General features: G+C 40.7%; 1 protein-coding gene across 7 annotated transcripts in view; it reads right to left on the reverse strand.

The window, feature by feature from the left end:
* The window catches only part of LOC124872448 (calcium/calmodulin-dependent protein kinase type II subunit beta), a 71,490-nt gene that overhangs the window by 43,158 nt on the left and 6,000 nt on the right, over nucleotides 1–22,332 (reverse strand). For 6 of the 7 annotated variants that reach the window (XM_047372463.1, XM_047372465.1, XM_047372466.1 and 3 more), the window contains exons 2-6: nucleotides 21,059–21,153; nucleotides 17,983–18,042; nucleotides 16,120–16,174; nucleotides 15,473–15,538; nucleotides 5,467–5,539 (exon numbers count right to left, since the gene is read on the reverse strand). In XM_047372463.1, coding sequence (XP_047228419.1) covers nucleotides 5,467–5,539; nucleotides 15,473–15,538; nucleotides 16,120–16,174; nucleotides 17,983–18,042; nucleotides 21,059–21,153 — 349 coding nt within the window. Of the gene's footprint in view, nucleotides 1–5,466; nucleotides 5,540–6,237; nucleotides 6,311–15,472; nucleotides 15,539–16,119; nucleotides 16,175–17,982; nucleotides 18,043–21,058; nucleotides 21,154–22,332 lie in introns of all 7 variants that reach the window. The other variant, XM_047372459.1, reaches the window with a different exon arrangement.

Below are 22,332 nucleotides of genomic sequence, written 5' to 3' on the forward strand. Positions count from 1 at the left end.
AAGTCAACGTTAACAGAAACCTGGGGATGTATAAGCTGTCATTCTCCTTCTTCCTTTCAGTGCAGCTTTGAAACACAACAGAGCAGTGCATTGTCTTTTGTTGTAACCTGAAAAAATGCTCCACTTGGGAAATCATCGCCAATCAACTTCGGGCCTTCATCACCTGGCTTTCACTGCTCGGACAGTTTTTAATACAGGTCTGTGGTGAATTTGAAACAGGGTGCTTCCCCAAAGGAAAGGTGTCCAGAAATAGCTTCCAACATTACTGATGCATCTTATTTTTCTAAATTTAACTGAGAAATGTAAATGGTACATAAAAAGGGTAGAAATTGAAATAGAAAAGTGCATGTTTTATTTGACTTTGGCTTTAATTTAACCTCAGACTGTACAAACTAGTTATTCCATGTGTCCTTCTTTTTCCGACTTTTGCATTTCAGAGGCAGATAAGCTAGAAATCTTGAAAGTATAAAACTGGAATACTATAAATCATAATAAGCCTTTCTGTGATTTCTCACAGCAAATAAGTGATTTTAAACCACACTTTTCTGACACAATAAGGGTCACCTATTCTATACATGAATAAAAACAAGCATGTAACAACACAGCATGACTGCCATGTAGTCTGTGTGCAAAATCTGTACAAAAATGTGCTGATTTCTTTATGAAAGGGTCTTTCTAACAGAAATATGTGGAATGGATGTATTAGAAAGAGTTGTGAAAGTGAATAGAGTGGATCTCTCTTCAAACACCAAAACCAGTATCTTCTTTTGAAAAACCTTTTGCCCCAGGATAATGAGACTATTGGAAACTTAGCATAAAGGTTGTTAGGTCTTTTGTGATGTAGATTTGAGTTTTCATGTGTCAGAACAAAACATCTGCTCATATCTACAGAATCCCCAGATCATTTCAATAAATAGAATCATTAACTGCTCTCTTATGTGTCGTATTAGCTAGAAGTGTCTCTTTAGGGCCAAACTGTTGTTGTTGGAAGATTAACTGTAAGAATAAGTGACATGACAAATGTTATGATGTCACACCATTGTGGTGCCTTGATACCACATAAATCTTGTTCCTTTCTGTAACATAAAGAGTTTGCTGATAAACGGAATTTAGTCCTTCAGATTAATTTTTAAGAGATATGAGGCTAATCAATCCTTATCAGCTGTTACAGATGGAGCACACCAAACAGAAAGAATATGGAAAACACACGTGGCTTTTCACATATCAAAGACACAATGTTTACAAGTTCCTTCTGTGTTAAAAAGGCAGAGTCATGTGTGTCATTACTCTATGTTTTTACATAAAATACACATTGTTATCCAGTTGATGTACTGCTTACACATAATGCATAATAAAAATAATATGTGAAATAAATGTGTGCAGCCCACTGCCATTTTGATTATTAGATGAGCATTTCCTCTTGTTTCTGATTTATTATCTGGCTGGTCAGTAAACTGTAAACTGCTGTTAAACATTGGTTGAAAACATCCTCCCAGTTGCACCTGTGACCATGTCCAATGGTGATGTTACAGTTTACAGACAAAGCCTTAATTAAAGCTCTATGTTCACTTGTTGTCAGCTCAAAAAACATGTTTTTAAAAAATGAACCACATCTTGGAAACAATCAGTCTATTTAGTAGAAGACATGCAGTACAATGAAGAGCATCCACAACAATCTAGTTTGTTGGTAACATCTGCACAGATACATACATGCATGTGTGGATCATTTGGGTCCACAGACGTGCGCAGACATGCTAACTCTTGGACATGTTCACTACACTCACCACTTATCAACATCTAGCACCACAGTCAGATAAGGTAGACAAGGATGAGAAAAGGAAGAGAATCTGCAAAGTTTCAACTCAGCTTGGTCTGCAAGCAAATGTCTAAATTAATTCAAACCAACTGCAAAAAGAGCATCCATCACCAACTGGTACAGATTTCTGGCTAAGAGAGCCTGGTGTATGAAGTTTATATTTCATCACCCCTGTGTGTTTTTATTTATAAGAGAGAGATTTGTTTTTCCAGATTTCATAAATATGTTGCCACAATACAGACAGGCCTCAAACAAAGTTAATTTTCTACTGATGTTTTGGTCTGATAATGTTTAATTCAGTTTGACCTCTTCAGAGGATGTGTCACATACTGACTGTAACTACCTATTGTGTGTGTGTGTGTGTGTGTGTGTGTGTGTGTGTGTGTGTGTGTGTGTGTGTGTTTGATGCAGAAATGAACTGGACACACTGCTTTGGGCAAAGCCCATACAGTGAATTCCAAAAGTCTTCATACCCCTAAAACTTTTTTTAACATTTTCTTACAACTACATACCACGATGTATTTTACTAGGATTTCATGTAACAGGCCATTACAAAGTAGTGTATACTTGGGAAGTGGAAGGACAGGGATACATGAAAGTGTGATGTGCATTGGTGTTGAAGCCACTGAGGAAAAGGTTCTTAGAACCGTATTTGGCTTCAGTTGTATCTGCAAGTCATTTTGGGGATGTCTCAGCATTGTCCATCCAGAGACTGACATTTATGCTCGTTGTTTTGCAAAATAGTTCACGCTGTTTGGTAGGATGAAGAGCATATGTGAACATCTATTTTAAAATCTTGGCACAGATTCTTAATTGGATTTTCGGCTGGACTTTTAACACATGGATATGCTTTGATCTAAACACTTCCATGGTACCTCTGGCTGTATGTTTAGGGCTTTTTCCCTGTTGGAATGTGAACCTCTGCCCCGGGGTAGAGTCTCATGCAGCCTTCAAACCGTTTTCATCCAGGTTTTTCTTGCATTTAACTCCACCCAATGAACTCTGACCAGTTAGCCTATTGAAGAAAAGCATCCCCACAGCTTGATACTGACATCACCATGTTTCAGCATGGGGTTGCTATAGTAAGGGAGACATACTGTGAGCTTTCTGCCACACATAGGGTTTTGCATATAGGCCTAAAGTTTACTCTTTCCATTTTCAGATGATGGATTGAACAGAGCTACGTGAGGTAATCAAAGCTTGGGATTTTATTTTATTAACCAACTCTGCTTTTAACTTCTCCTAAACATTCTCCCCGACCTGCCTGCTGTGTTCCTTGGTCTTTGTGATGCTGTTTGTTCACTAATTTTCCCTAACAAGCCTCTGAGGCCTTCACAGAAAAGCTGTATTTAGACTGGGATTAAATTACACAGAGCTGGACTCAACATACTAAGCATGAAACTACTGAAGACAATTCCTTGCATTGGATTAAATCTAGGAATGTTGAAGTAAAATATAATGTCATCCTACACTTTTCAGATACTTAATTGTAAAATAAATGAAAGTCATGTATAGCTTCCCTTCCATTTGACAATTGTGCTTTTTGGTGTTGATGTACACATAAAATCCCAATGCAGCACATTAATGTTGACAAAATCTAATGAGGGTTAAAATGGTCTGAATACTTTTTCAAGGGTCTGTACAGGTTTCCCATTTATTTGTTAAAGCCACATGTTATCAGTTGTATTGCCCATGTTGAGAGCATCCATGAGTTTCTTTTATCCCCTATGTGTGTGAAAACGTCCTTTCTTGAGCTCCATATCTAAACATAACTCATGTGGGGTTGATGTGTACAGCTGTAACCCAACGTTTTAGCAGCGATGATGATGCTGCATTTTGTAACTTTGCAGCCTTTATCAGTACAGGAGTCCCTGTCAAAGACTTCGGCTGAAATTGCCAATTAGGAGCCTGATGGATCGCTATAAAAGATGGACAAATGTGACTGAAATCACTAACTTGGTTGCCTCCTGAGAAAAGCGTGAATCCATCATTGCTTTGCATGAAAAGGGCCTGACGTGCTGCTAACAATAACTGCTGCTAACAATATTCACAACAACAAGAGAGAAATGAAGGAATAATGTGATCATCGGGAACTTCAAAATGGGAGACTTAGTTGCGGTGAAGAAGGTTTAATTACATTCAAGACTGTTGAGCAAGCACCAGTATGGCCTTCTGCTGAAGGATGCAGAACAGAGTCCCTTGCACCAGTGCAGATTATGCTTAACATTTGCAGCTGGAGGGGTAAGTGCAAGTGCAAAGGCAGTGATTGTAAGACATTTGGACAATGATCTTGTGGCAAGAAGGGAAAGAAAAAGTGACTTCAGTTCAAGGGAAAACATTTGGACTGACTGAAATTGTACAGGAAGTACAAGGCTGGGTAGCAGCAGTGTGTTGCAATGTTTTGTTTTTTTTGCTGATGAATGCTCCATTGGATTGTTTAGGACAACTACAAAAAATAATTTGTCCATGGAAAAAAAGGTTAGAGCTACCATGAGTCATTTGTGGTTCCAACAAAGACACATCCTGATACAATCCATCTGTAGGAGTGCTACTCATCGAAGGCAGTCGGTTTCCTCACAATTCTGCACAAGAACATTGTCGTGAATAAGGAGTGGGATCAAAACATCCTCTATCAGAAAGTTATTTTCAAGGCTCCGTCATTAAGCAACATATCACAGTCATGAACACTGGTCAATAAACGTTTTTCTAGCATGATGTGTCACAAGACAAAAGGAAAAGAAGAAACAAACTGAAATCAACTCCAAGGACTAAGAAGAATGGATCACCATCGCTCAAGATTTGGTCCACAAATTGATGTCCAGCATGTCAGAGAAAATCACAGTAGTTAGGAAGAAAAACAGTTAGCTCTGTAAATATTGACTTTTCAGATGTGGACAAGAGTGATTGCAACTACCGAAATGCTCCAACTTCATTTCTCTACACCATGGTACCTTGTTAAAAAACAAAAACACATAAAAATGCAAAACAATTTGTGGCGCTGCTAAAACATTTGGTTATAGGCGGACATGCTGGCAACACATGTTTAATTTTAATTGGACTTTGTGAAATTGGATCTGAATCTGACTATATGACTAGATTGTGTTGGAATGAATTTGATTAATTTAAATTAAATATGGTATGTGTTCAATTCAGTATTGTTACAAAAGAACTGGCTCTTTTTGTCTCGTAAATTGCATTGAGATGACCTTTGTTGGAAACTGGCACTATATAAATAAACTGAATAGGTTGAAAGGAATTGAACTGATTTGAACTGCAGTAAGATGATCTTCCTCACAGCATCCAAAAAAATGACTGTTAGGTTGATTGTTCTCCCTAAATGCCCTTAGGTCTGAGTGTGTGTCCATGGTTGTACACCCTGTGTGTCTCTGTGTTGCCCTGTGACCAGTGACCTGTCCAGGGTGTACCCTGCCTCTCACCCAGTGACCACTCAAGACAGGCACCAGCAACCCCTGGTGCCAGCAAGTCATCAGTAAATGTACAGATGCTCTCCCTTTTTTCAATAACTGACTCACTTCTTCTGCACCTTAAACAGTAGTTCATGTCCCTTTCGCTAGTTTTAAAACTAAACAGCTACAACACACACAGAGAGACACACACATATACACCGCACACCCCTGCAGGTGACTCACCTTGAGGTCTCTGTGTACCACCCCCATCTGATGGCAGTGGAGCACGGCCTCCAGGATCTGCTGGATGCAATGACTGCATGCAGACATCAGGGAGGGCAGGTTAGTTCAAACACAATCCGCCCACCACAGTGACATTCATGCAGACGCACCAATCAGCCACCAAAATCTTTCCAACTCACACACACTCATACGCACACACACATGCATTCCCATGGAGAAGAATCACTCTTAAAACACACACGCCTCCACACACACAATGATGAAAACTGTGAGGACTACTCCCATCTGAACTACTCGGCGAAAAGGTGTGCGGCTTTGTATTTTCAACAAGGTGCCAGACTTTGCTCATTCAAGCAGCACATGGTCAGATGCAGCTCTGCATGGGAGACCCTGTGTCTAACCTGTTTTTCTGTGTGATTTATTCACAAACAGGAATGTCGTATTTGATTAAAAGCTTCAGCCTCTGCTTTTATAATGCCAACCTTCACCCTCTCACACACTGTCTTGCATATACTCACTCTCTTGCGCTTGGGCTCAGCGGGCCCTGTTGCCAGGACCGACAAGAACTGATTATTATGGTTTAAAGTAGTGCAACAAGAATCCCAAAAGCAAAAAACCTGCAGACAGGCAGACGCACAAGGAGGCAAACAGAGAGACAGACAGCAGGCACAGGCAAACTGTTTAAAATCACAGCCATGTTTTAGATAACAGCATAGGACACAAGCATGTCAATGCAGGGACACAATGCAACACAATGACACACAGACACACCTTGAGGTCCCTGTGCACTATGTCATGTTGGTGGGTGTAAGACACGCTGTCTAGAATCTGATGGATACAGTGACTGCGGAGACAAAACAACGGGTAAGGAGCAGATAAAGGAGACAATAAGGGAAGGACAGGGAGCTCAGGGATGGTTAAACAGAGAGGTGCAGGGAGAAGGGGATCTTCAGGAAAGACATGGGAAGAAAAGCTAACACATAGTAACACACACTTTACTCTCTTTGGGGATTAAAAGAAAGCGCCTTTGGCTCTCAACTCTTTCAAAGCTTTGAAAAAACATCCAAGCTCAGATCTGCATGCTTTGCAGCTGCACTCTGCCATTTGCTGACTGTACAGACAACAGCAGTAATCTGACATTTTATGTTTTCTTGTAAAAAACACTACAGACAAAAACAATAATTGTAATTACATATTTTTTTCCGATTCACATTTTGAAATATGTGTGAAACCAAGTAAATAATAATAACACTTGTTCTTTTAGGATGACATGCAACACCAGTTCATAAGTATTCCTTTGGAAAATGTACCAATCTGATCCCAGGAAACAAAAATGGAGTCTCTTTTGTGCTGCCAATTTAAAGCTCATAGTCTACTTTCGTGTGCACAGCTTGCACTATTTTTAATATATGCTGTGCACATTACTTTGCTGATCTACCAAATCTGGGTTTTTCCTGACAATCTAAGTTTTTTTTCACACTATACACTGACATTCACATTATAAAGGGACATAACTGGCTACTTCAGCTCCTGGTCTGTCATTAACATGCGACCAGTGCTGCAGAATCTGCTCAGACACCCAGCATGAAACACCTGAAACACTGATCATTCAGTTTTATGACATTCACAGTAAAGTGCTACTTTTATGTAGCAAGAGAACAACTTTTTTGTACGTATTGCCTATTCACAACTAACTGGAATTGCAATGAAAATCTTACAAACTAAATTATCAAAAAGGCATATCAAACCAGAGAGTGAGCATGCTAACGTTAGCCTAGCACTTCAGAAAAGTCCTCAGCATGAAAAATCTTCAGCAGGAGCAGGACCTGAGTTTACTGAAGACTATAGCTGCATATGTTGAGTCAGACATACTGTTAGAGACAAGTGGTAAAGGTACATGTGTTTCATAACATTTTAGCTTCCTTAACCCAGTTAATACAGGTGGAAAAGCACATTGAGGCTGTCCTGCAGAAATTGCAGTGTAAGCAAAATATCTGTCACCAACAGGAAAAATGGCACCACATGGTATTGGTGAGTTAAGTGGTACACAACCTACATTCTAGGGGCTCTGTGTTAGCAAAAATCCTCACTGGAACATCCCTACTTTGTATTTCTTTATAAACTAACATGTTTTTGAGCCATTTTTTTGTGTAGTGTAACTGAGCCGGCAGCTTCCAGGGAAGGAGATATCAAAGTCTGATCAACTAATCACGTAGGACTTTGGACAACTTGTAAAAACAGCACACGAGTCCGCCAATAAGAACAATTGAAATCTTTTTTTTTTCCAACAATATTCTTTAGTCTTTGGGAGAGAGAAGTACATTAATGTTAATTGAAGATAATGTACAATCTCCAGGTTGAAACAGTACAAGGTTAATAACATGCAATTATAATTTAAAGTAGAAAAAAAACAGGTTTAGTTTAACACATGAATCATTATTTAATGTTAACTAATTATAGATCTGTCCAGGATGTACCCTGCCTCTCCCCCGTAGACTGCTGGAGATAGGCAGCAGCTCCCCCGTGATCCACTATGGAAAAAGTGGTATAGAAGATGAATGACTAAATGAATGAATAATTATGGATTATTTTGACGTATGGGATCAGATTTTCTAAATCAGTAACCTATAATGATTCCACAATCATTAGGACATTCAGACCGGCCTTCTTCTGAGCATTGTCAGGACACCATCAGGTTGTTATGGCTAAATGAGTCCAGCAACAACATTTTCAAGGTAGTTAATGAAAACAGTATTATTGAATGAAAGGTGTATAAAAGGTCAGATTTGGGTGTTCGTAGTCACAACACTTCAGATGTAAGGATTGCCATCTGATCCTTTACCTCACATATCCCACATCATCCATGACTGTGGATATGAACTGGTTTTATTCAGGCAGGCATCTTTACGGGCTTTATTTGGATCCAACCATCCACAGTCAATCACTGCTTCTCCGTTGATCACTGAAACCTTGTTTCTTCTGTATAGGTGTTGATGGTTCTGGTTTGGCTTTTCTGGGTCTAAGTGTCATGAGACATTGACTCCTGTTTCTGTCCATTTTTGCTTAATATCTTTTCTTTTGTTTTGTATTCATTTTCATTTTAGGTTTTCTGCTCTCTTGCTTTGATGCATTCCTAACCTTTTGTTTGCACTTGTTCCTCGTTTTAGACTCATTTGATTGGGAACAGATAACACATTTTACCACACTTTGTTTTCATTGACCTTCTTGAATTATCTAAATAAGACCAGAATATTTTTTAGTGGAGTGAATCCATATTTTACTGCTAACTATCACCATATCTCGAGTAAAACTATTTTGTGACATATTTTTTGGGGGGGTCATCATTGACATCCTACTTGCACCAGCTTGTGAAAAGGCTTAGCGTTTTTGTTGTTTGGCTTAACAACAGAAGAAGTTTAAGTGAATAAAATGTGGTTTTGCCATTTAGGTGGACTGAGAGTTGAACAGGGCACAGATGGAACACCAAAAAGAAAGTGTCAGTGAGAAGCTTTGGGCAGAAATACAGACAAGTTCTTCACACTCCCACACACAAACATCCAGACTTACACACACAAACACTCACACTTACACAGTTAACGTAGAATAATGCCAATTAAAAGAAAGTCATCAAACTTCAAGTTATTTTCATTTGTTTACATAAAAATTCTGCTGACTGACCAATTTACATTCATGAAGTTGTACTGGGAAAAACTGTATTATAACATCTATATCTATATCGATATAGATGATAGAATATACAGTTGGACAATGAAACTGAAACACCTGTCATTTTAGTGTGGGAGGTTTCATGGCTAAATTGGACCAGCTTGGTAGCCAGTCTTCATTGATTGCACATTGCACCAGTAAGAGCAGAGTGTGAAGGTTCAATTAGCAGGGTAAGAGCACAGTTTTGCTCAAAATATTGAATTGCACACAACATTATGGGTGACATACCAGAGTTCAAAAGAGGACAAATTGTTAGTGCACGTCTTGCTGGCGCATCTGTGACCAAGACAGCAAGTCTTTGTGATGTATCAAGAGCCACGGTATCCAGGGTAATGTCAGCATACCACCAAGAAGGATGAACCACATCCAACAGGATTAACTGTGGATGCAAGAAGAAGCTATCTGAAAGGGATGTTTGGGTGCTAACCCGGATTGTATCCAAAAAACATAAAACCACGGCTGCCCAAATCACGACAGAATTAAATGTGCACCTCAACTCTCCTGTTTCCACCAGAACTGTCCATCGGGAGCTCCACAGGGTCAATATACACGGCCGGGCTGCTATAGCCAAACCTTTGGTCACTCATGCCAATGCAAAACGTCGATTTCAATGTTGCAAGGAGCGCAAATCTTGGACTGTGAACAATGTGAAACATGTATTGTTCTCTGATGAGTCCACCTTTACTGTTTTCCCCACATCCGGGAGAGTTACGGTGTGGAGAAGCCCCAAAGAAGCGTACCACCCAGACTGTTGCATGCCCAGAGTGAAGCATGGGGGTGGATCAGTGATGGTTTGGGCCCTACACCGTACTAATAAATTAATAAAATTGTGGTCTAAAACCAGGTGTTTCAGTTTCATTGTCCAACCCCTGTATATATATATATATATACATATATATATATATATATATATATATATACAGTACATGACTATGAATATTGTAGCTTCACGCTGAAGGCATCAAAACTATGAATTAACACATGTGGAATTGTATACTTAACAAAAAAGTGTGAAACAACTGAAAATATGTCTTATATTCTAGGTTCTTCAAAGTAGCCATCTTTTGCTTTGATTACTGCTCCACACACTCTTTGCATTCTGTTGATGAGCTTCAAGAAGTAGTCACCTGAAATGGTTTTCCAACAGTCTTGAAGGAGTTCCCAGAGATGCTTAGCACTTGTTGCCCCTTTTGCCTTCACTCTACGGTCCAGCTCACCCCAAACCATCTCGATTGGGTTCAGGTCCGGTGACTGTGGAGGCCAGGTCATCTGGCGCAGCACCCCATCACTCTCCTTCTTGGTCAAATAGCCCTTACACAGCCTGGAGGTGTGTTTGGGGTCATTGTCTTGTTGAAAAATAAATGATGGTCCAACTAAACGCAAACAGGATGGAATAGTGTGCCGCTGCAAGATGCTATGGTAGCCATGCTGGTTCAGTATGCCTTCAATTTTGAATAAATCCCCAACAGTGTCACCAGTAAAGCACCCCCACACCATCATACCTCCTCCTCCATGCTTCACGGTGGGAACCAGGCATGTAGAGTCCATCCGTTCACTTCTTCTGCGCCGCACAAAGACACGGTGGTTGGAGCCAAAGATCTCAAACTTGGACTCATCAGACCAAAGCACAGATTTCCACTGGTCTAATGTCCATTCCTTGTGTTCTTTAGCCCAAACAAATCTCTTCTGCTTGTTGCCTGTCCTCAGCAGTGGTTTCCTAGCAGCTATTTTATCATGAAGGCCTGATTCACACAGTCTCCTCTTAACAGTTGTTCTAGAGATGTGTCTGCTGCTAGAACTCTGTGTGGCATTGACCTGTTCTCTAATCTGGGCTGCTGTTAACCTGCGATTTCTGAGGCTGGTGACTCAGATGAACTTATCGTCCGCAGCAGAGGTGACTCTTGGTCTTCCTTTCCTGGGGCTTTCCTCATGTGAGCCAGTTTCTTTGTAGCGCTTGATGGTTTTTGCGACTGCACTTGGGGACACTTTCAAAGTTTTCCCAATTGCTTGGACTGACTGAACTTCATTTCTTAGAGTAATGACGGCCACTCGTTTTTCTTTACTTAGCTGCTTTTTTCTTGCCATAATACAAATTCTAACAGTCTATTCAGTAGGACTATCAGCTGTGTGCTGTATCCACCTCCTGCACAACACAACTGATGGTCCCAACCCCATTTATAAGGCTTGAAATCCCACCTATTAAACCTGACAGGGCACACCTGTGAAGTGAAAACCATTTCAGGTGACTACTTCTTGAAGCTCATCAACAGAATGCCAAGAGTGTGCGTAGCAGGAATCAAAGCAAAAGGTGGCTACTTTGAAGAACCTAGAATATAAGACATATTTTCAGTTGTTTCACACTTTTTTGTTCATTATATAATTCCACACATGTTAATTCATAGTTTTGATGTCTTCAGTGTGAAGCTACAATATTCATAGTCATGAAAATAAAGAAAATTATTTGAATGAGAAGGTGTGTCCAAACTTTTGGTCTGTACTGTATATATATATATATTGTAACATCTATATACACTCACCAGCCATTTTATTAGGTACACCTGTCCAACTGCTCATTAACACAAATTTCTAATCAGCCAATCACATGGCAGCAACTCAAAGCATTTAGGCATGAAAACATGGTTGGGACGATCTGCTGCAGTTCAAACCGAACATCAGAATGGGGAAGAAAGGTGATTTAAGTTACTTTGAACGTGGCATGGTTGTTGGTGTCAGACAGGCTGGTCTGAGTATTTCAGAAACTGCTGATCTACTGGGATTTTCACGCACTACCATCTCTAGGGTTTACAGAGAATGGTCCGGAAAAGAGAAAATATCCAGTGAGCAGTAGTTCTGTGGGCGCAAATGCCTTGTTGTTGCCAGAGGTCAGAGGAGAATGGCCAGACTGGTTTGAGCTGATAGAAAGGCAACAGTAACTCAAATAACCACTCATTACAACCAAGGCATGCGGAAGAGCATCTCTGAATGCACAACACGTCGAACCTTGAGGCGGTTGGGCTATAGCAGCAGAAGACCACACCGGGTGCCACTCCTGTCAGCTAAGAGCAGGAAACTGAGGCTACAATTTGCACAGGCTCACCAAAATTGGACAATAGAAGATTGGAAAAACGTTGCCCGGTCTGATGAGCCTCTATTTCTGCTGTGACATTCGGATGGTAGTGTCAGAATTTGGCGTCAACAACATGAAAGCATGGATCCATCCTTCCTTGTATCAACGGTTCAGGCTGCTGGTGGTGGTGTAATGGTGTGGGAGATATTTTCTTGGCACACTTTGGGCCCCTTAGTACCAATTGAGCATCGTGTCAATGCCACGGCCTACCAGAGTATTGTTGCTGACCATGTCCATCCTTTTATGACCACAGTGTACCCATCTTCTGATGGTTACTTCCAGCAGGATAAGGCACCATGTCATAAAGCACAAATCATCTCAGACTGGTTTCTTGAACATGACAATGAGTTCACTGTACTCAAATGGCCTCCACAGTCACCAGATCTCAATCCAATGCCTTGGGTGATTCGCATCATGGATGTGCAGCCGACAAATCTGCATCATCTGTGTGATGCTATCATGTCAATATGGACCAAACTCTCTGAGTAATGTTTCCATCATCTTGTTGAATCTATGTATATATATACATATATATATATATATTCATTTATATATTTATTTATCTATGTTATGTATAAAACAACAAAAAGTTTAATAAGTTTGAAGGCTTTTTTATGGTTTTTTGCCACTAGTGTTGGAGAGAAGGGGAAGCAAAGGTTGACTAGGCTGGGAGTTGAACCCGCAATGGGCTGCATCAAGGACTGAGGCCTCTGGATCAAGCATTTTACCCCTGTGGAACTGCCATGCCCCAAGTTTAAAGGCTTTTATTAGTAAAATATCAATTAGTAATATATCAGACTTATGTGAGGAGTCAATAGCTCTTTTTCTCTCTGGCATGCTGCATATCAACGTCTGGAAAAATCTTGACTGATGGTGACCTACTCTTGTCTTATTAGGACTTATAGTAATTACATACTGATGGTTAGGCTTCTCTGAACTCCTTTTAAAAACTGACCACAGGTTAGCAGGGTGTTTATATTCAGAGAGCGTCATGACCACGGGTCCAAAATCTCAATGTTCTGATCTTTTTTCCACATTGTTAGTTGTTACTCTGCACTCCATCATGCTAGACAATTCACAGATCATCACTAAACTGGGCCTGGATTGTTGCAAGAAATTGCCCTTCATTCATAAAGTGATTTCAGCTGGACTCTCTCAAAGTTGATGATATGACTATACTTAAATGAATAAATTAAGTTAGCTGACCATTTTGTGCGATTGCTTTAAGTAGTAGATTGATATTCATCAGATCACTCTGCACAATATTGTAAAAACTGTGCTAATTTTCGTGACAAAACTGAAGCCTCGAGTTTTCCAAATTAAAGATCATATTTAAGAGGGGGGACAAGGGACAAGAGACTGGCCTTCTCAGCCCCCTTGGGAAAGTTTACTCCAGGGTTTTAGAAGGTAGAATTCAATCCACTCTCAAACTTAGGTTGAAGGGGGGGCAGTGTGGGTTTTGTCGTATCTGTAGAACAATGCAAAAGATCCTTTCCTTCACAAATTAGCTGAGGTGGTCATGAAAATTTTGACTCAGTTGCTGTGGGATATGGAGTGCCTGGGTGGTTTTTAAGGATTATCCTATCATTGATTGCCAAAGTAAGAGATGTATCCAAATTCTCAGCAAAAATTCAAGTTCATTATCAGTGTGGGTTGAACTCTGTCAGGGCTCTCTCTTTGTCACTGACCCTGTTTGTGGTTTTCATGGACTGGTCTCAAAGCGTAGTTATGGAGACAAGGTTGTCGGGTTTGGGAACCTTAGGGTCTCATCTTAGCTTCTTGAACTTATCATTCTGTTGGCATCTACAGGCCATGGCCCTCAGTGATTTCTGAAGGGTTCACACCCAAGTATGAAGTGGCAAGGATAACTAGTCAGCTCCTTAGATTTTGAGGCCTTGGTTCTTAACTGGAAAGCAGTCAACTGCTCCTCTGCCTGAGGAGTCTAAATGTCTTGTTCAACAAGATAAGTGAAGGCTGGGTGCAGTGTGAGATGAATTGATGGATCAGGACCTCTTTTGCAGCAGTGCAGCTACTGCTCCTGCCTGTCCTCATGAAGAAAACCCTGAACCAAAAGGTACTACCGTAGGGTGGCAGGATTTAGTCTTAGAGATAGGGTAAGGACTTCTGTAATCCAGGGAAATTCAGCAGAGCTACTGCCCCTCTGCATCGAAAGGAATCAGCAAGTTGCACTGGCATCTGTTTAGGATACTTCCTGGGAGCCTTTCTTTGGAGGCTTTCTAGGCATATCCCACTGGGAGGAGACCCTTGGGCAGACCCAGAACTTCCTGGAGGGATATTCCTTCTGGCTAAGGAACACCTTCGGATCCCCCAGAATGAGCTGGAGAGTGTTGCTGGACCATATTATGTTGGGGTTACCTCCTGGGATACATCGACCTCTTGGATTTGTGGAAGACAACTAATGGATGGATGGAAAGAACGTATGTGTCACCTCCCCTACATAAATGTACAGTATGGGGGCATGTTCCTGTTACATGCAGGGCAAAAAACGATCTGTAGTTTTAAATAAGCAAAGGTATAACAAAACTTCATTACTGGTTAACAATAATTTTGTTTTTATTGGAATGAACAAACACAAGCCAGAATAATCAACTCCTGAAAGAAAAACTTAGCAACAGGTTCAGCAGTGGCAGGAAGGCGAAAGCTGAGATGTTATGGGAGTTTTTGAAAAGGGACAGCCTAAATCTGTTTACTGTGTCTCTCATTATCCCTGTTTCTCTCCTCCTTTTAATGTTCCTGTCCCTTTCTATTCTTCTCCTCTCGCCTCCGCAAACCACCTCCTCACTCAAATTGATTTAGGTCTACCTCCTGAGGGGCTACAGCGTGGGCATATGTGCAGTTTTTTTTTTCCTCTGTAAATTCCGACTCTGGGGAAAGCTCCCTCGACCTCCATTTGCAATTTGGCTTATGGAACACTGTGCAGAGGTGGGATCTGTCAGAGCTACAATGCGCAATGCCCAAAAAAACAGGGGAAAAAAAGTACATATACACGAAATGTGTCAAACTCTTCTTTCCGCTAATGAGAGGAGGCAAACTCTCTGGGCTGCGGAGGACTGCAGAGGCTGGAGGAGTGACACATGGATGGGAGGATGCAGAGGATAGGGGGTCCACATGTGAGACACAGAGAGGGTTTACCTGGCATCTGCTTCACTGTAGTACTCTCTAGCCACGATGTCCTCAAACAGCTCCCCACCTGTCACCCTGAGAAATGTAAGGGATGGAGTTTGAAATACCAAACTTCATACTTCTGTTTCACACACGCACACACACACACACACACACACACACACACACACACACACACACACACATAGGGATAGGAGGGGGATGTCCTCATTAGGGGGAAACCCCGGCTGCAGGATTCTCTCTGACAGTGTTGCCATGGAGACTGGCTCCAGTGCGGGGGAGTTGTGGCTGCATGTGTGCGTGTGTGTGTGTGTGTGTGTGTGTGTGTGTGTGTGTGTGTGTGTGTGTGTGTGTGTGTGTGTGTGTGTTTGTGTGTGTGTATGTTTGTGTGCGTGTGCTTAAGCGGCAGCCGCAAGCAGGGAGGGGAGGGTGGATGAGTGGGGTTATGTAATGGGGGAAACTGCTTCGGATGCGAGTAGGGGATGAAGAGAAAAGGAGAAGGAATGCAGAGATGTGGATGTAACATAAAGAATGGAAGTGTTAGAGGAGACAGATGCAGCAGAGACTGAAGGATGGGAGTTTAAAATCAGTACAGAGCAAGGCAGGGGGTGGGATTTAGAAGGAATGACAGGAAAAAATGGACAGGAGAAACTTACAGGTCAAAGATGAGGTAGTGGAAGCCTTCCTCTGAGATACTGTCATGGAGACGAACTGTAAGAGAGGCATCAAGTTCATTCCTAATGTTTTTTTTTTAAAACAGGCACACACATCATTACTGCCTTGTTTTTTTAAAGCACTAAGAAATACTCCATGTTTACACACTGTTCTGATCACGCTCAAAGGATTCAGTCTGCAGAAAAGCCAATGAATGTTTCTGATGTCAGGCCGACACATTTCCTGTGCTGCTGTGAGTTGTCACAGATTGACACATACAAAGCCCAAATGTGTCAACTCTGTCATAACTATGTGCTTGTTCTCATTGCAGTCTGATATTAGGACTTAAATGGAAACTATTTGCATGCAGCATCTTTGCAGTTCTTCAGCTGTATTGGATGTTCTGTTTCCCTGCGGTGTTCCCAAAAGTATCAGGTCAAGTCTTTGGCTTTGCTTTTGTTCAATAAACACGGATGTGATGGAATCTGTTAGGTGCTTTTAGACAACCTAAAGCTAGATTTATACAATTGTTCTATCTGGATTAAGACCAGATTATTTTCATCATGTCTTGATAAGAAATAACCTAGAACTGAAAGAAACTTTCATCACATAAAAATGATCCAGAACAGTCAGGCATTCACAGGGTCCTGGAAAAGTTTTCTGGGTGCATGAATATGCGGTGTGCTCCCCAATATTCCTTCACAGCTTCCAAGGGGAGTTCATGACAGTCCGTTATTGTAGCACCAGCAGCATGTCTGTGTCCTGGTGCTCCATTGATGAGGCATCGTCATTTATCCATGACGTTTTGTTGCTTTTCCATCGAAATCAGGTTTTTTCACAATCTGATGACTTTCAGTGTTGGAAACTATGGACTCCATTGGGTGATTTTGTTTATTCAGGTGTGAAGGGGTTCTTAGCACCGAGAGTTCATTTAATAAGCAAAAACGTTACAACGGTAACAGTACACTGAAAATGTATTTCTTGCCTTCTTTCTGTTATGATTTGGGGTTGTTTGGTTTTTGGTTTCGGGTTTTTTCCTTATGTTTTTCACTGCTCAAGTTTTGAATCATGCTTCTGTTTATTATTTTCCTGTTTATGCTTTTGTTTCATGTTTTTCTAGTTATAGTTCTATTAGTTTGTTTCCTTAGATTTGCGTTCTGTTCAAGCCATGTTTTGCTCGTGTTACGTTGTGTTCTCTGTTAATCAACTTTATTCAGTTCACATGCACCTAGTTAATCTGTCTTGCTTCACCTGATTTACACTCCATATATACACACCTGTTCTGTCATTCATTGCGGAAACATTTTTCTCATATCATGTCTTGTTCTCAGATCATGTCTTGTTTTTTGATCATGCCATGCCTGTCTCGCCTGCCCGTTTGTTGTTTTCTTCCTGCCTCCTGCTGTGAGTGAGTTTCTGTTATTAAACCTTTTGCACTTACCATCACGCTGCCTGCTCGTCTGCATTCTGGGGTCCTATATCTCGCAAACCATAACACTTTCGAGCAGCAGAGAAGCTGTTTCAGGTTTTGCCAGCTAAATAGTTTGTTAAAACATTAAATAATAACTATTGTCAATCCAAACATGTTAAGTATATTTGCGGATGAATTACATTTTCAAATGTACCAAATACTCATACGTGAGATTCAGCTAATATTTACCTCCTTGCCATACAAACCTAGTAAAATAAAAATCAATAAAAACTCTTACTAAAATACAATTTAAGACTGGAACTTGGTCTCCTTCAAATGATGTTTCCATAAACCTGTTCCTGTTCAAATAGAAGGCAACTTTGACATAAACAGCAGCTATGATTGTTCTTTTTCAACACAGCACTTATTATTAAAAAGGTTTGATAAGGCTCACCGATGTTGGGGTGTTTGAGCAGTCTGCAGATCCGGGCCTCTCTCTCCAGCTTCTGATGGTCTACAGGAGAATTTAACGGAATACAGACAATGGATGACAATCAGTGTGATCCAAGTAAATATAATCAGTTAACCTCTTTGAAGGGTTGCTGTTCTGTGATAGTTAAATATCATGGTGGTTCAGGTAGCATATCTCATCATAATGTTTATCACCAGCAATGACACTAAGCATTGGCTTTATACACACACAGGAGCGAGCACGACCCGAAGAATGCCTCTAACTCTACAGGTTTGTCCCAAATGCTCTGTTGACCCATTAAATCCAAAAAGCAAAGGAGATGAGACAGTAAGAAACAACAGATGACTCAAAGAACCACAGACAAGAGCAAAGTAACAATGAATTGAATTAAAGTCAAGTTTTAATACATTATGCAACTTTTATGATTAACTTCTTTTATGATTAGTTCCTGAAAGGCAGACAGGAAACAGGGAAATTTGAGAATAAAGTCAAAAACTAAAAGTGGCGCAAATAAAACAGGAACCAACATAATGACAAAACAAATGAAAAAAGGGTGTCAGAAAGAAAAGATCTGAAAAGGAACAAAAAGGAAAAATTAAGCAAACAAAACAGAAGCAAAACAAATTAATGTGCAAAATGAAGAACAGGAAAGAAAACGAAGAACAGAGGAAACAAAAGAGGAATCAAGAGAAGAAGAAAATTAGAAAACAAGAAGAAAAGAAAGAAATAAAAAGATAAAAACATAACTGTATGGACAGAACAAGGTAGAGGTGAATCAAGAGGAGTGGAGAATCCTGAGGAGAGCAAAAATCCGCATTTAGCTGAGTGACAGCTGGTCCTGCCCTCACCTAACACACACACACACACACACAACCACACACACACACACACACACAGCTGTTTCAGCCATGGAATGCAAAACGATGAAGGACTTCATCCTCCCTGAGAAGAGGGCAGGACGGAGAGCAGCTGCTGTGTTTTTAATAAAGGTGCCATGATATAGACTTCAGCACAGTCTCACCCCATCATCTCTGTTCTCAGTGTTAATAACACAAATGTTGCTATTTTCAGACGTTCTCTGAGGCATTTGCTCATTATTTGATGATTCTGCTTCGTCATAGTTGGACTGACAGGGGGAAAATTACGTCTTAAAGTAAGGAGAAACAAGGAAACTGAGAAAATGAAATGCTGTTTGCTTTACATGTCATACAGCGGTGTGAAAAAGTATTTACCCCTTACAGATTTCTTCTGTTTCTGCTTTTTAGTCACACTTAAACATTTCAGATCATCCAACACATTTTAAAATCAGACAAAGATAAGCTGAATGAATACAAAATGTAGTTCTCAAAAGATGATTTAATTTATTTAGAACAAAATCTATCCTAGCCAATCCGAGCAGATTTGAAAAAGTAATAGCCTCCTAAACCTAATAACTGGTTGTGCCAACCTTGGTAGGAATGGCTAAAATCAAGTGTTTACGTTAAGTGCTAGTTAGTCTTTTACACCACTGCGGAGGTGCAGTGCATGAAAATATGTTTAAGAGAAGGCCACAAAAAAGATCAGCTCACATCATCCCAATTATATTTAAATTCAGACTTTGGAGAGGCCACTACAAGCACTTCAGGGATAGTCTTGCTGGTATGCACTTGAGCTTAAGGTCTCAAACTGATGGCCAGACATTCTCCAGGTACAAATGGAACCAGGAGAGGGGAGTAACTATGATACCAAGAGAGTCTGGGGAGGAGGATGGAGTGTGAGATGGTGTTAAAGGCCACACTCAGATCCAGGTGGATAAGGAGGGAAAGGAGACTGGAGTCAGCTGCCAAGAGGAGGTCGTTGGTGATTTTAATAAGGGCCGTTGGCGGGGGTGAAAACTGGACAATTGTTAATAGTGTTACTATGCAACAAGAAAGTCCTGGATACCGCATAGAGTTTCCATGTTTCCCATGATTGCATTAATTGGTTACTCTAAATCGTCTGTGGGTGTATATCTTTGTTCTGTGTGTCTCTTACCCTGTGATTAACTGGCAACCTACACGGGGTGTACCCTACGTTCTGCCCAATACCACTGGAGATAGATGCTGGAGAACAGTGACTTTAACTAAGACTAGTAAGATCTGCAGAGCTGCAGATGTTGTACTCTTCTGTGACCTCCTGGGTGAGTTGTCAGTGCACTCTTTGAGTAATCTTGGTAGGTCAGTCACTCCATGGAAGGTTTACCACTATTACAAATTGTTTCCATTTGTAGGTAATGACTCTTCACTAGAGTCGCAAAGGCCTAGAAATGGCTTTGTAACCTTTGCCAGACTGACTGATGCAAATGACTTTGTTTTTCATTTGAAGATCAGGTAATGATGTGTTGCTTTTTGACATTCTTTGGTCCACTTCATGTGGTTGAACAGGTTCTATTAAAATTATTTTATGATTCTAAAGGTCAAACCGTAATCAGACCCTGTTGTGGCTACCAAAATTAAGCCATAAAAATGTGATAAAACAGGATTTAACAAAGACGTTTGGCATATTTTCACATGTGGCTTGGTGGGTTGAGCTTTTTTTCTCAATAAATGACATCATAATTTTTAAAACACATATTGGATTTATTCAGGTTATTGTTCTCTGATATCACAATTTGTTTGATGATCTGTAATGTTTAACTATGACATAAAAGCAAATAAATAAGGGATTCTGTATGGTTGGAAAATGACATCAATAATTAAGAGTTGCATTTATTTATCAGGTTAACCTTGTCTGATATAAAGGTTTTCTGAAATATTACAGTGCGATGAAAAAAAGAGAAAAAAAATGTTTTTTACAACACTGCAAGTGCTGTCAGCCTGCAGTTAAAGATGCCAGATACTAAGAAGCTTTGGATTCTAAATGAAGCCATCATGTGCTGCTTTCTGAGTAACCGATGTGAAGGCTTTACATACTGGAAATAAACCAGTGCCAGAATATGCTAATGTGGGCCCTTGGATCCAGGACACATGTATAAAGATGCTGCTTCTTCTGCATATTCATTGTGTATCTGATTATGTCTTGTGACTTTCTTTTTTCTCACCTCTGGCGGAGAGCTTTTTGGTGTTGATGATTTTGGCGGCGTACTCTTGGCCTGTGCAGAGTTTGACACAGCGACGCACCACTGAGAAGGCCCCCCTGGGAGACAAGAGACAGGACAAAGGAGGAAGAGATGGGTCAGCTGCCATAAGAGCTTTGTCAGCATCAAAACAGGCATCTCAGCTATCAGACGCTGACCTATATGGCCTAAGCTGATTTAAACAGACGGATTTCAGCATATCCTCAGCCACAAATGATGTCCTTATCTGTCCCTCTGTCGACTGTTTACCAACCCAAAGTTTACCTAATTTCACCAGGTGTCCCTAAACAGCAACTCGGCAACTCTCTCTTCTTGAGCGAGACTCACACTTTCCTTCTAATTCTCACTCTCTCACTCAGCCCAGATAGATCTCACTCCAAATAAGGAAAGTGCACTCACAGCATACAATGAACACCTTACAACCTGAGTACTCAGCTCCCCTGCTGTGAAACAAAATAAGCATTTTGCACTACCACAACCTGCCTTCCTTTCTTTCTTTATTCTTCTCTCCCCATCTTTTATGTCCAACGCATTATTAAAAACTGTAAGGATAGTGGGGACCCATCATCTTTGAGTAAGAAATGTGGCCAGAAAAACTCCTGAATGATTGTGATCAGCAATCATTTAAACGTTTGGTGAAATCAAATCAAAGAAAAACAACAGTAGAACTCCAGGCTATGTTTAATAGTGAAAGTAAGAGTATTTCCACACGCACAATGCGAAGGGAACTCAAGTGATTGGGACTGAACAGCTGTGTAGCCTTAAGAAAACCACTAATCAGTGAGGCTAACTAGAAAAAAAGGCTTCAGTTCGCAGGGAGCATAAAGATTGGACTCTAGAGTAATGGAAGAAGGTTATATGGTCTGATGAGTCCAGATTTACCCTGTTCCAGAGTGATGGGCACATCAGGGTAAGAAGAGAGGCAGGTGAAGTGATGCACCCATCATGCCTTGTGCCTACTGTACAAGCCTGTGGGGGCAGTGCTATGATCTGAGGTTGCTGCAGGTGGTCAGGTCTGGGTTCAGCAACAGTATGTGTTCAAAGAATGAGGTCAGCTGACTACCTGAATATACTGAATGACCAGGTTATTCCATCAATGGATATTTTCTTCCCTGATGGCAAAGGCATATTTCAGGATTCATCAGGCTGAATTGTGAAAGAGTGATTCAGGGAGCATGAGACATCATTCTCACACATGGATTGGCCACCACAGAGTCCAGACCTTAACCCCATTGAGA

This window comes from Girardinichthys multiradiatus, chromosome 8, assembly GCF_021462225.1.
Source record: "Girardinichthys multiradiatus isolate DD_20200921_A chromosome 8, DD_fGirMul_XY1, whole genome shotgun sequence".
Classification (NCBI taxonomy): Eukaryota; Metazoa; Chordata; class Actinopteri; order Cyprinodontiformes; family Goodeidae; genus Girardinichthys; species Girardinichthys multiradiatus.